The sequence below is a fragment of the Scyliorhinus torazame genome, chromosome 16, assembly GCF_047496885.1.
Source record: "Scyliorhinus torazame isolate Kashiwa2021f chromosome 16, sScyTor2.1, whole genome shotgun sequence".
In the NCBI taxonomy this organism is placed as follows: Eukaryota; Metazoa; Chordata; class Chondrichthyes; order Carcharhiniformes; family Scyliorhinidae; genus Scyliorhinus; species Scyliorhinus torazame.
Window position 1 is genome coordinate 193,679,415 of NC_092722.1, and position 14,573 is coordinate 193,693,987.

Consider the following 14,573-nt stretch of genomic DNA (forward strand, 5'->3'; position numbering starts at 1 on the left):
GAACTTTGCCCATCCATTGTGTAAAGGAAGCAGTATCCAGCGGTTCAGGACAGGAAATGCTGTTAGTCACTGTGGCTGAGTTTTCAATGTGACAATGATTTTGCTGATTAGACCATTTCAAAACAAGTTGGTTTGGTCAATTCATAGAATGAAGCTTGTACTATTTGTGGTCTGTAAACTGTGCAGGTCAAGGAAGTGTTTGTTTGAAACAAACAAATCCTTATACCAAATGTCATCTGACAAGAGGAGCACCTGAATGTGACTTCAGTTAAATTAAGATATTTCCAATTTACTTAGGGCTGCAATGGAGCATCCTTTCGATATTTGAAATTTATCCTCGATACCCAAATGATGGGGAAAATTGGAATTAATCCATGCACAATCTTTTAAAAGAACATTGTATACGGAATGCTATTGCGGACCATTCCTTCCTTGATTTGCGATGGAGCTGGATGGTTTGATTGTTGGATTTCGCATATTGTGGCTCTCCTAAAAGAGTAACTGGGCGTAAAAGTGATTCTTAAATAATGTGAATCATTACAGCCCTAAATTTTTTGAGTGAGTTCTAGGTCAGATAGGACGTTTCTTGTTGCGCGCTTTTTCTTTCTGTTGAAAAGGTGTGTTGCTTTTGCGGAAAAGTAAGACCACAGGAAGCCCCCACGTAACATTCTCCGCTTGGATCTGATCAACAGGGTGTCGTAGTCAATCTTCAGCACAGTTCTTGAGTGGCGACCAAGAACCCTGGGCCTTTAGAGGTGGTCTAGCAGGAGAGTTTCAGGTATTCCACGAATTCCCGGTGACTGATGTTTTTTCATTTTGAGAGAAAGAAAACTTAAAACACAAAGAAAGGATTGGTCTGTTGATGGCTAGCTGGTTTCCCTAACAGAATCTGGTACATTTGGTACTGGCACTAATTTGCTTTCTTTTCAGTTGGAAGGAGATGCTGGAATCCCATTGCGCCTGCGCTACAAATTTTAGTTTGTATTTGTCTTTCACAAAACGTTCCTTTGCAGGTCGCGCAGCGTTTACTCGGCGCTTGCGCTTGCGCTGGCGAGGCTTGCTTGCTTTGGTCTCGAAGTTCCATGAACAAACATGACCATGATATAAAGTGAATATTCAGCTCCAAAAGTATGTGTGGGTTGGGGGTGAGGGAATGCACAAGATGCTTGAATTATAGTGAAGAGAAATTTAGCTTGGCTTTTCACTGGTAACCATAGGTGTGCCACAAATGTGTGGAACCACAGAGAAAGAGGACTTTGACTTGGATACTGCTGAATCTTCCTGGTTTTGCTAAAATATTCATGGAGTTTCGCTGCGCTGTTTTTCTTTTCTTCCCTACAGGTGCTTTTGCGCGCAGCCTGCGAAACCGCGCTTGCGAAGAAGCTTGGGATGCACGGCTTCGACAGCCAGTTAACCCTCTCCAGACCAAACCTCCTCCCTGAAATCTCCTTTCTCCCACCCCTTCCCCCACCTCCAGCAGAGTTCATTTGTCCTTTTTTAAAAAAAAAAACCGTAAACACAAATTTTGCATAGTAAGTACATTTAGAATTTTACATATTTTGCTGCTGTTGATACTGGTTGGCATTGAGTCATTTTAAAGTGTAAAAATGAGGCCCTTTTCAGAAGTCAGCAGTTAGTTCCCCACTTAGAACATTTAATTGATTCCTCTGTTACTTAAACTGAGGTTGCTTTACATGGTACGGTGCCTTCAGTAGCAAATGAGTTTGAAACTGCAAAGGTATCTTGTGTGGAACAGATGTTGGTACCTAGATTCTGGAATAGAGCTGTACTGACTTAAGTTGTTTATTCTTCACAGCGTTTGTTGCCAATTGAGGGGGCAAACGATCTCTTCTACCAGCCGCCGCCACCTATGCCTACCTCAAAAGTGTACACAATCCGGCCGTACTTTGCAAAGGATGAAGTAAGTTTACTAACTGCACCTGCTAAAGTTGTTATTGAAGTGCTCTTAATTTTGATAGTTTTTTTAAATAAACGTTTTATTGAGGTATTTTTGGTATAGTGACAACAACAAAAGAAACAATATACATGAAACCATAAACATAGTGCAAAAGCCATTTACCTCTCGTACAGGTCCCACCCGTATTAAACCCCTACTCTAATCTAAACTACCCCCCCCCCCCCCCCCCCCGTCTGCTGACGATTAATTTCCCGCAAAGAAGTCGACGGACGGTTGGCACCTAATTTTGATAGTTTTGTGTGCTAATGTAAACAAGGACAAGCTGTACACCTTAATCCAGTTCATTTGTTATGGGCCAGGGTTTAGAGAACTCTAAAGTATGTCATGGAGATCACCTGACCCACAACTTTTACTAGATTGTGGTATGGGGAGCACACGGCTCACTCTATAGGTGCGGTGCAGCAGAAATCTAAAAGTATCTTTTAAAGCAAAACACTGTTTATTCTATGAATTCAGTTAACCTTTTTTAAAACATACAGTGAATATCTTGGCAACCATCAATTCAAATACAACCCCCAAAGAATACAACACTCTAATTAATTCTTAAACTTTCCTTTTAACATCCAGAAGATAAAAAGAACCCTCTTTACAGAAACACATCAGGTTTAAATTCTCTACTGAGAGCAGTTATCACTCTGAATTCACCAAATGATCGAGAGATAGTCTTTAGATTGCAGAGAGATCAAAATTACATCTTCTTTGGCTGGCTGCAGCTCCAACACTGAAACGAAACTAAAAAACACAGGCACACCCAAGCTTTTCCTCAAAGCGAAACTAAAAAGCAGAGCCAGAGCTCAGCTCCACCCACATTCTGACATCACTGTAGCCACTTGAGCAGACATTCTTAAGTGACATTCCCATGACACATTACCCCGCTCCAACCCCCAATATTGTGTTGTTGTCAGTCACAACTTTAGTATCTATGGTTACGCTCGGTGAGCCAAATTCCTTTCGTGGAACCAAAGACGTTTTCAGCGAAGGGGGCTATTATTCACTCTATGGTATCTGAGCTAAAACAAAATCATTTTTTGTGTAAAGAATTTTCTCCTAACTTTTTTTCTTTTAGTAATACTTTTATATCTGTAACCTCCTTATTACTTTCAACCCCAGTAGCTGTTGTTTTATTGCCCTCTTCATAAGATCCAAATTCTTCATAGCACTTTGTCCTCTTAGCCACCTCTACCACAATGAAAATAATCTCAAGATCTCCAGGTACCCCTCAACGCCCCACACTCTTGCTTTAGCATTGGTTGCTAAATTAGAAGTTGGTTACTAGCATTTTTGTTTAGCTTCCTCTGCTGAGTCCAATTGAACTTTGATCCTATTAAACATTTGACGCAGTGGAAGATGCAGAATTGTGTGGAAGAAGTGGATTAGTGTTTTATTTCTACAGCAAAGTCCTGCTATAGATGCAGTAAGCCGTATGGCTTCCTTCTGTGTGGTAAACATCTATGGTTCTTCTTGTAGTGACACACTGGCTGAATCAGATCAGAAATTGTCTTGACCTGCAAGCTGGAGGGGAGGTTTCTGATGTGGTGTTGCTTATCAGTGTTTCAGTCTGTTGTGTTTCGGTTTATCAAGGGAATTAGGACAGGGTTGACTTGTGTACCAGTCTGTATATCCAAAAGATTCAACACCATGATTCAATCCATGCAGACTTTCAGGCTTATCCTTTTGCTCTTTTGGTATCAGAAATAATTCCTTTTCTGAATGTGGATAACCTTGACTCTTATTTTGGTAAGGACCAAAGTCGTATGGTTTGCTTTGGCAGGACTTCAGAATCCCTATACCTTGCCTGAAAAAGAACAAGTGGATCAGTTACCTGCTCTCTGTCTCAAGTGCTTGATGATTGATCTGCACAACCAAATTGGTGATAACCTGATATTTTCAGGTAAAGGAATTTGGGAGCCTGGAATGCTATGGGATGAAAGATTTGTCCTCCAGGGTATCGTAAAGGCAGAAATCACCACTGATATGAATTTACTAGGTAAGTTTTATATCAGATTGGACAGCTACAGTCATCCATCCCAGACTTGAGACCTGGTCTATGGTAGTGACTCTGGTACCTATGCAACTATCCACCTCTGTTGAAATCACTTCTGTGAGGTGGTCTCTGGATGTTGGATCATTGGACATCTGTTTCACAGCATTGCAAATACTACTTTGGCATTCATTTAAGACCAGACCTGCTGTGGTTTAGCTCTTCCTGCCAGTAAATTAACTGAAAGATTTGTACCTGAGCAGGGTTACTTTTGGCACTGACTTCTACAAGACCATAAATAACCGTTTTGTTACTTGAGTTTGTTATTATTACTGGTCTAAGGAATAGCTCTTGGGTGTTTCTTGAATTGGGCATAGGGGTCTTGGGGGTTTGTTAATTTCCTTAAAAATTCTTCCAGGGGAGAATGTGCATCGTGTCTGCACCGGTCAAAAACAATCACCCAACCATTCTGATCCCATTTTCCATCACTTGGCCTTGTATGCCCTGGGATTGCAAGTGCACATTTAAATTCATTAAAAAAAATATATATATTTTTTTTTTATTGGTGTTTCAATTAACAGTTACAGAATAAACAAAAAAGAGAAGAAAAAGAGCTGGGTTTCACACGTGGAGTGTCATACAATGACAAAGGAGAAAACTACATAGGTCTGAAAAACCAGCTTTGGGCCCTTCCCTCCATAGGGGAGGCCAGTGCCCCCTTTATTAGGTGGCCCTCCTCCCCATTGTTTCTGTGCTCCTCTCTTGCGCTCCTCTCTCTGGACGGCTATCCCTATCTTTCGCCCTCTCCCCTTCTGTTGTCTCTCTTAGCTAGCTCACCTCTCGGGCCGGCAGCTGGTTGCAAACAGGCTTGTGAATTTGCTGCAAGTGGTTTGGACCCTCTTTCAAATTTGATTTCTTCGAGCCTCCGGAATTCGGCCAAATCTTTTATTTATTAATGTTTTTAAATTTAGAGTACCTAAAATTTTTTTCTTCCAATTTTAAGAGGAAATCCACCTACCCTGCACATCTTTTGGATTGTGGGGGCGAAACCCAAGCAAACACGGGGAGAATGTGCAAACTCCACATGGACAGTGACCCAGAGCCGGGATCGAACCTGGGACTTCGGCGCTGTGAGATAGCAAGGCTAACCCACTGCGCAACCCTGCTGCCCATAATTCGGCCAAATCTGAGAGCCATTCCGAGGCCCGGGGCGATGCTGCCGACTTCCACTAGAGCGATCAGTGAGGCGAAGGCCAGGGGTCCACCTCTTTTCCTGTCCCGAGCTCTGGGTGCTCTGACATGCCAAAGACCACCACAGGCGGACATGGCTCCAAGTCTATTCCCACCACCTTGCACATAGCCTCGAAGAAGACCATCCTGAATTCCCTGAGTTTGGGGCTGAACCAGAACATGTGGGAATGGTTGGCCGGACCCCCCAGGCACCTCTTGCACTTGTCCTCCATGAACCCGCTCGGGTGTCTTGGTCAGGTGTGCTCTGTGCACTATCGTGAGCTGCATCAGACATAGCCCGGAGGAGGTGGAGTTGACTCTGTGCTGTGCCTCGATCCAGAGACCTCACCCCTATCTCCATGCCCAGTTCATCTCCCCACTTTCATCTGGTCACATCCAGAGCTTTTCTGACCTATTCTGTGAGCCTCCTACATAAGCCACTGCACTTGTCTTCCCCCAACCAGTTCAGCCCTGGAGTGTGTGTGGGGTTTGGAGGGGTTAGGTGTGGCGCAGTAGCCAGTGCTCGGAGAGAGGTCCCCTCCATTCGGACCAAATCCACCTCTGGCACCCTTAGCCACCCCCTCGCCCTCTCTGTGTTGGCCGCCCAGTGGTAGAACAGCGGATTTGGTAGGGCCAAGCCTCCCACGTGCTACCCTCGTAAAATGGATTTCTGTAGGCACTCTTCCTCCTCCAGGCGAAGGCGATGATTAATTTGTCAATCTTGGTGAAGAAGGATTTGGGAATGAAGATCGGGAGTAATCTAAATACTTCGGCAGCGCGATCATTTTGATTACACCCTTCTGGCTAGCGAAGAGGGAGCGTGTCCCATTTTTGCAGGTCCCTCTTCACCACCTCCACCAGGCTGGGGAGGTTCCATTTATGGAGCTGCCTCCAGGTGTGGACCACTTGGATCCCCAGGTACCTGGTCTTGGTTAGGGTTACTTTAAACGGTAGCTCCTCCTGCTCCGTTCCTCCCCCTCAGGCTTACCGGGAAGATTTTTCTCAATCTTTTGTAAAAATCTGCCTGGAGCCCATCCAGTCCTGCCGTTTTTCCTGATTGCATGGAGTTGATGCACTCCATGATTTTGTCCTCTTCTTTTTTTTCTCACTCTCTCGCCCCCCCCATCCCCACACGCACACACCATTGTTGTGTGGCAACTGCTCGGCCAAGTTCAGCAAGAAACTTCAGAGAGTCGTGAACACCGCCCAGTCCATCACACGAACCTGCCTCCCATCCATTGACTCCATCTACACCACCTGCTGCCTGGGAAAGTGGGCAGCATAATCAAAGATCCCTCCCACCCGGCTTACTCACTCTTCCAACTTCTTCCATCAGGCAGGAGATTCAGAAGTCTGAGAACACGCACAAACAGACTCAAAAACAGCTTCTTCCCTGCTGTTACCAGACTCCTAAATGACCCTCTTATGGACTGACCTCATTAACACTACACCCTGTATGCTTCACCCGATGCCGGTGTCTATGTAGTTATATTGTGTACCTTGTGTTGCCCTATTATGTATCTTCTTTTTCTTTTATGTTCTTTCATGTACCCGGGATCACACCTGCAGCCATTAAGGTAGACTTTATCTACCTTAATGTCTTTTAAAATACCTAATCCCACCTCCTTTTTGATGTCAATGACCCAGACTGTACACACACCCTACCCAAGAATCATCTTCCACGAAGTCTTTTTCTTTGATGAACACTGATGCAAAGTTTAGTACCTCACCCATTTCCTCTGGCTCAACACATAGAGTCTCCCCACTGTCCTTAAGTGGTCCAATCCTTTCCCTGGCCACCCACTTGCTTTTTACGTATGAATAAAAAGCTTTGGGATTCACCTTAATCCTATTTGCCAAGGACTTTTCATGACCCCCTCCTAGCCCTCCTAATTTCCCGCTTAAGTACTTTCCTACTGTCTTTATACTCTTCCAAGGGTTTTGACTGTCTCCACCCTTCTAGACCGTACAAAAGCCTCCTTTTTCATTTTGACGAGGTTCACGATATCCCTCATTATCCAAGGCTCCCTAAACTTGCTGTTACTTATCCGTCGTTCTCTCAGGAACATAACTTTACTGAATCCTAATCAACTGTCGCTTGAAAGACTCCCACATGTCCGGTGTTCATTTACCCCCCTAAAGCTGCACCCAATCCAAATTCTACATTCTTGTCTAATGTTATCGTAATTTGCCTTTCCCCAGTTTCGCACCTTAACGCGAAGGTTTCCCTCATCCCTATCCAAAAGTACCCAAAAACCGTACGAAATTATGGTCACTACTCCCAAAATGTTCTCCTCCTGAAACCTCAACCACCTGTCCAAGCTCATTCCCCAATACCAGATCCAGTACTGCCCCTTCCCTAGTTGGACTATCTACATATTGCATCAAGAAGCCTTCCTGGATGTTCTTTACAAACTCTGCCCCATCCAAGCCCCTAGTGCTAAGTGAGTCCCAGTCAATATCGGGGAAATTAAATCCCCTACCACAACAACCATTACTTTTGCACCTATGCAAAATCTCTACCTATTTGTTCCTCTATATCTCGCTGGCAGTTGGGGGGCCTGTAATAAAGCCCCAACATTGTGATTGGCCCCTTCCTGTTCCTGAGCTCTTCCCAGATTGCCTCATTGTATGAGCCCTCCGAGGTGTCCTCCCGCAGTACGGCTATAATGTTCTCCTTAACCAGTAATGCTAATCCTCCACCCCTTTTACATTCCCCTCTATCTCTCCTGAAGCATCTATATCCTCCAACGTTCAGCTGCCAATCCTGCTCTTCCTTTAACCACGTTTCTGTGATAGCCGCAACATCGTAATTCCAAGTACTAATCAGTACTCGAAGTTCATCTGCCTTACCTGCTATACTTCTGGCAAACACACTTCAAACCACTGCGCTTGAGCAGACAGGGTGATGTTCTCTTATTTTTGCTCTCTGTTTCCCCTTCAGTTATGACACCTTCTAAGCTAGCGCTCCGGTTCCCACCCCCCTGTCATACTAGTTTAAATCCTCCTGAGTGACTCTAGCAAATATCCCAGCCAGGATATTGGTGCCACTCCAGTTTAGATGCAACCCGTCCTTCTTGAAAGGCACACCTGCCCCGGAAGAGATCCCAGTGGTCGAGAAATCTGAAACCCTCCCTCCTACATCACCAGTTTAGCCACATATTTAACTGCACTATCCTCCTAATTCTAGCCTCACTGGCATATATGCTTTCTTAACCACTTCATCCACTTGCTCTGCTACCTTAAGAGACCACAGTACATGCACAACAAGATCCCTCTGATCCTCGGTGCTTCCCAGGCTTCTGCTATTTATCATTTATTCCCTTGCTTTGTTTGTCCTGCCCAAATGCATCACGTCCCGCTTATCTGGATTGAATTCCATTTGCCACTGATCAGCCCGTCTATATCCTGTAATCGAAGGCTATCCTCCTCACTATTTACCACTCCACCAATTTTAATATCATCTGCAAACTTACTGATCAACTCTCCAATACAGTAGTTAGCACAGTGGTTAGCACTGTTGCTTCACAGGAACCCAGGTTTGATCCCTGGCTTGGGTCACTGTCTGTGTGGAGTCTGCACGTTTTCCCTGTGTCTACGTGGGTTACCTCCAGCTGCTCCAGTTTCCTCCCACAAGCCCTGAAAGACGTGCGTGTTAGCTGAATTGGACATTCTGAATTCTCCCTCGGTGTACCCAAACAGGTGCCGGAGTGTGGCGACCAGGGGCTTTTCACAGTAATTCATTCCAGTGTTAATGTAAGCCTACCTGTGACAATCATAAAGGTTATTTAATGAACTGAAGTGTTTGTGCCCATGTACATATACCAGATGAGAAAGTGACCAAACCTCACTGAAGTGCCAATATTCACCAGGTTCTCAATCAATGCTAATGATACCGGCGTTTCTGCAGGGCACATGCTCTTGCAGATATTTTTGAATGTAATTGGAGCAGAATTGTCTGCACTGCGGGCTATTGCCAGGTGTTTGTGTTACTGGAACTCTGAACGTATGATTGCAAGGAATCAATGCAGCATTTTTACCTGTTGCACCAGTTGGAGTTTTGGATTAATGCAAATTATTTTTACTTTACTGATGCACGATCAATAAACCCCAGAAATTAGATTGGAGACAATTGAAGGCTTTAATACGCTAGATGTTTCCCCCAGCAGCGCAGGTACAGAAGAAAGCTGCTGGGGCGGCACGGGCCCTTATACCCCGCCTTGCAGGGCGGATCTAACATGCAAGCTTATCCAATGGGAGCAAGTACATTCTCCACCAATGGTATTCCGGCATTACTAGGTACCGTAATCCTCCTAATACAGACGACCACATTCACCCCCTGTTAAAAAAGGAGTCCGGCAGGGGTGGTGGCTTCGTATTACAACGTGGTAAAAGTGGTAGAAGTTATAGTTATGAAGGTACCGTAATGCCTCTCTACAGCGTTTTGGCTCATTACAACTTTTAACTATTTACAACAGTAATGCACATTTCAAAAGGAAGCAATTAGTTGATCGGGGGCCATGGCCGTATTCTGCGATCGTCGTAGCTTTGGTGATGATGTCGGTGGAGGTTCGGGCGTCTGTGATTCCGGGAGCGTGATTTCGGCTTCTGTGGCAGCTTCATCACCCCTAGACGTGGCTGGTTGAAGGGCCGACTGACCTGGGATGGGGGCGGCTGTGGGGTACGCCGGTGGGAGGGAGGGTGAGTGGGGATCCAGTGGGCGCCAGGTCCCGTAGGGAGACAGTATCCTGTCAGCCGTCGGGGTACGCCTGTAGGTGTACTGAGGGTTAGCGTGGAGGAGATAGACCCTCTCGACCAATGGGTCCGATTTGTGCGCCCGCACGTGTTTTCGGAGCAGGGCGGGTCCGGGAGCTGCCAGCAAGGTTGGGAGCGAGGTCCCAGAGGAGGACTTCCTGGGGAAGACAAGGAGACGTTCGTGAGGTGTTTGGTTGGTTGTGGTACACAGCAGTGACCGGATGGAGTGGAGGGCATCCGGGAGGAGTTCCTGCCAGCGGGAGACTGGGAGATTCCTGGACCGCAGGGCCAGTAGGACGGTCTTCCAGACTGTTCCGTTCTCCCTCTCTACCTGTCCGTTTCCCCGGGGGTTGTAACTGGTCGTCCTGCTCGAGGCGATGCCCTTGCTGATCAGGAATTGACGCAGTTAGATGCTCATAAAGGAGGACCCCCTATCACTATGTATGTAAGCGGGAAACCCGAACAGTGTAAAGATGCTATGGAGGGCCTTGATGACGGTGGTTGCGGTCATGTCGGGGCAGGGGATGGCAAATGGGAATCCGGGAGTACTCTTCAATCACGTTCAGGAAGTCTGTGTTGCGGCCGGTGGCGGGCAGGGGGCCTTTGAAGTCCATAGTTCAAAGGGATGGGAAGCCTTTATCAGGTGCGCTTTCTCTGGCCTGTAGAAGTGCGGCTTGCACTCCGCGCAGATTTGGCAATCCCTGGTGGCTGTCCTGACCTCCTCGATGGAGTAGGGCAGGTTGCGGGTCTTGATGAAGTGGAAAAATCGAGTGACCCCCGGGTGGCAGAGGTCCTCTTTGAGGGCTTGGAGGCGGTCCACTTGTGCGTTGACATATGTGCCGCGGGATAGGGCATCAGGAGGCTCGTTTAGCTTCCCGGGAGATTCAAGATCTCACAGTTGTAGGTGGAGAGTTCGATCCTCGTCGTAAGATCTTGTTTTTTATCTTGCCCCGCTGTGCATTATCGACCATGAAAGCAACCAACCGTTGGTCAGTGAGGAGAGTGAATCTCCTGCCAGCCAGGGAATGCCTCCAATGTCGCACAGCTTCTACTATGGCCTGGGCCTCCTTTTCGACTGAGGAATGGCGGATTTCTGAGGCGTGGAGGGTGCGTGGGAAGAGGTGGGGTCTGCCCGCTTGGTTGATGGTGGCCGCCAGAGCTACCTCGGACACGTCGCTCTCGACCTGGAAGGGGAGGGACTCGTCAATGGCGTGCATCGTGGCCTTTGCAATGTCTGCTTTGATGCAGCTGAAGGCCTGACGGGCTGCTATCGACAGGGGAAAAACTGTGGATTGGATCAGTGGACGGGCCTTGTCCGCATAGTTGGGAACCCACTGGGCATAGTAGGAAAAAAAAACCTAGACAGCGCTTCAGGGCCTTGGAGCAGTGCGGGAGGGGAAGCTCCATAAGAGGGCGCATGCGTTTAGGGTCAGGACCTATCACTCCATTACGCACTACGTAGCCGAGGATGGCTAGGCGGTCGGTGCTGAACACGCATTTATCCTTGTTATATGTTAGGTTAAGGATTTTTGAGGTTTGGAGGAATTTTCGGAGGTTGGTGTCGTGGTCCTGCTGGCCGTGGCCGCAGATAGTGACATTATCGAGGTACGGGAATGTGGGCCATAAACCGTATCAACCATTCGGTCCATCTCTCGTTGGGATCTCGTCCGCCTTGTAGGGCAGAGCTAACATGCAAGTTTATCCAATGGGAGCAAGTACATTCTCCACCAATGGTATTCCGGCATTACTAGGTACCGTAATCCTAACACAGACTACCACATTTACAGACAGCTTTTTATGAGACTTCTGCCTTTTATTTCCTCCAACGTTCCATCGGAGGCAATTTAACTACAAAAGCAAATCATTATTGCTATTTAAGGCACTCTAAAGCTTGTCTCTGGTATATTTGCAAAGGCACAATGTGTCTTCAGTGAGTACCATTGCCTGCCTTCCATCAACGGGAAGGCTGTTATTTTGACAGAGCAGTACTTGTATACAGCTTTTTAAGATTTAGTCTATTCCAGCCCTTCAATGTAACTTTTTTATTGAAGACATACTTATAGCTGTCTTGTTGACTCTTCAATTAGCAGCTTGCTTAAAGGGGAATTATTTCTTGGTCAGCTGTAGATTTTGACAATTCAACATTTGGTTGGTCACCTCAGAAGCTCTCCCGCTCTCGTTCCAGCACAGTTGGTTGTTGGTGGTTAGAATAAACATTGTAGGCTGTTTCCATGACCAACCAAAGAGATGGGTCATGGTTCCTGTATATTTCAGGTCAGCAGAAACCCAATGATGAAATGTATGTTCATTGTGTGTTTTATCAGGGACAGAAGCCCTCCTACATTATTGTGTACCTGATGTGCAAAAGTGCCACGTATCAGCAGGTTTTCCTTTTATCCGCAGGCCTCCGTGTACAAGATCTGTAAGGAGATGTATGATGATGAAATGGATGGTGACTCAATGTCTTATCAACCAGATATCATTGGTGACAGGTGAGTGTACAATGTGTGGCTGGTAGGGGCTACCTGTTTTCTCTTCCCATTGTAATTTGCATTGGGGTTTCTATTGGGATCTTGTTCCACAAGTGCATGCCCCCCACCCCCAACCAAAAAAACAGGACAAATCCAATCTGGCCAATTACTGCCCCATCAGCCTGCATGTTTGATGATGACGTTGACGCTGCTACCAAGCATCACTCAACTCTGCAATTAACTATCCACCAATGCTGAGGTTGGATTCTACCAGGACAGCACATCTTTGTCACAACCTTAGTCCAAACATGGACAAAGGAGCTGAGTTTGAGGTCAGGTGAGAGTGACCTAAAGACAGCAATTGACAACGTGTGGTATGAACGAACCCTTGTAAAATTGAAATCACAGAATGGATTGCAGCTCAGAAGGGAGGCCTTTCAGCCTATTATGTCCATGCCAGCTCTCGCAAGAGCAGTCAGTTAATCTTGCCTCTTCCACATATCCAATTCCCCTCTGTATGTGTGTGTTTCAGGGGTGGGTGATAAATACTGATCTTGATAACTGTCTACATCCCATGATTTTATTTTAAAAAGCGCTGACTGCAGTAAACCTGGCCTCCCTGTTACATATGGTTACTTTCTGTTGGCTTTTAAATCTGAGGTGTAGGGTGACCCTTAAATTCCCTTTTTAAAAAAAAAAAGACATTTTATTAAGGCATTTATGGTTTTATAATAACAAGACACCGATACAGATATAAACATAGTTCAACGTGTAACACACCCCTCCGTCTCCCACAGTTCTCGCCTAAGCTAGACCGACATAGCCTAACTCTTCCCCCCGCCCCATGCTGACGGTTCAATTATCTCCGAAGAAGTCGATAAACGGCTGCCACCTCCGAATGAACCCTAATGATGATCCTCTCAGGGCGAACTTGATTTTCTCAAGCCTGAGAAACCCAGCCATGTCACTAACCCATAACCCTGCTTTCGGGGGCTTTGAGTCCCTCCACGCTAGTAAGATCTGTCTCCGGGCTACCAAGGAGGCGAAGGCCAAAACATCAGCCTCTCTCGCCCCCTGGACTCCCGGGTCTTTCGACACTCCAAAAATCGCCAGCTCTGGACTCCGTGCCACCCTCACCTTTAACACCCTGGACATGACATCTGCAAATCCCTGCTAGAATCCCCTGAGCTTCGGGCATGCCCAAAGCATGTGGACATGATTCGCGGGCCCTCCTGCACACGGCCCACAACTGTCCTCTACCCCAAAAAAACCTGCTCATCCGGCCCACCGTCATGTGTGCCTGGTGAACAACCTTGAATTGTGTCAGGCTGAGCCCGGCAGATGATGAGGACGTATTGACTCTGCTCAGGGCATTCTCCCACAGACCCACCTTAAATTTCCTTTTTTAATTGGATTTAAAAGTTTACCACTTCTCATAACTTTTCAAAAAGTATTAATATCCTCAGAAGTTTATTTGACCTGAGAAACATAATGCTTTCCCCAGTTCTGACCTTTCCAAGTTCCATGCATTTCCAACCACATTAAAGATTCCTCAGTTGTTCTCCAGCTCTGCTTTAGCAGGTAGGGTGTTCTTTCAGAGGGTCAGTGCAGTCTCGGGCCGAATGGCCTCCTTCTGCACTGCAGGGATTCTATGATTCTACCTCGGTCGCAATGGGAATTGTTGGCATTATTTTGAAACACTTGCTAACCATCTAGCCAACCACACTGACTGCCCCCACTGCACTCCATACACACTGAAAATTTGAAGATAAATCCATGCAGTCTGGAATTCAAGTTTAAAGCTTCCTTTCCTCATTGTGAGTGAGCTGCTCCTGTACTGTGCATCCAGAGAAATGAACAAGTTGATGCATGTTTTTCTAACCGGTAAGGTAATATTCATTGCCAGTTCCTCATTCCTTAAAAGCATTGAGTTGATCTTTTAAATTTAGGTTGGAGCCAATGGGAGATGATACCTGCAAGGCATTAGTGAACGAATAAAGCCATTTCCGATATTGACCCACAAGTTACTAGAATTTTGCATTTCAGTTTTGTGCGGAGATTTTAATTCACAATTGTGTTTTCAATCCAGTTACATAACCACTGCCCTACTGTGTTACCTTGTAGGGGAAACCACTTCATATGAAAAAAATATAAAATG

The 14,573-nt window shown here is 46.1% G+C and overlaps 1 protein-coding gene across 3 annotated transcripts in view; it reads left to right on the top strand.

Moving 5' to 3' along the window:
* oga (O-GlcNAcase) overlaps nucleotides 1–14,573 on the top strand; it is a 74,151-nt gene that overhangs the window by 51,161 nt on the left and 8,417 nt on the right. For all 3 annotated transcript variants that reach the window (XM_072479711.1, XM_072479712.1, XM_072479713.1), the window contains 3 exons: nucleotides 693–778; nucleotides 1,817–1,921; nucleotides 12,348–12,436. In XM_072479711.1, the coding sequence (XP_072335812.1) occupies nucleotides 693–778; nucleotides 1,817–1,921; nucleotides 12,348–12,436 (280 nt within the window). The remainder of the gene's footprint in view (nucleotides 1–692; nucleotides 779–1,816; nucleotides 1,922–12,347; nucleotides 12,437–14,573) is intronic.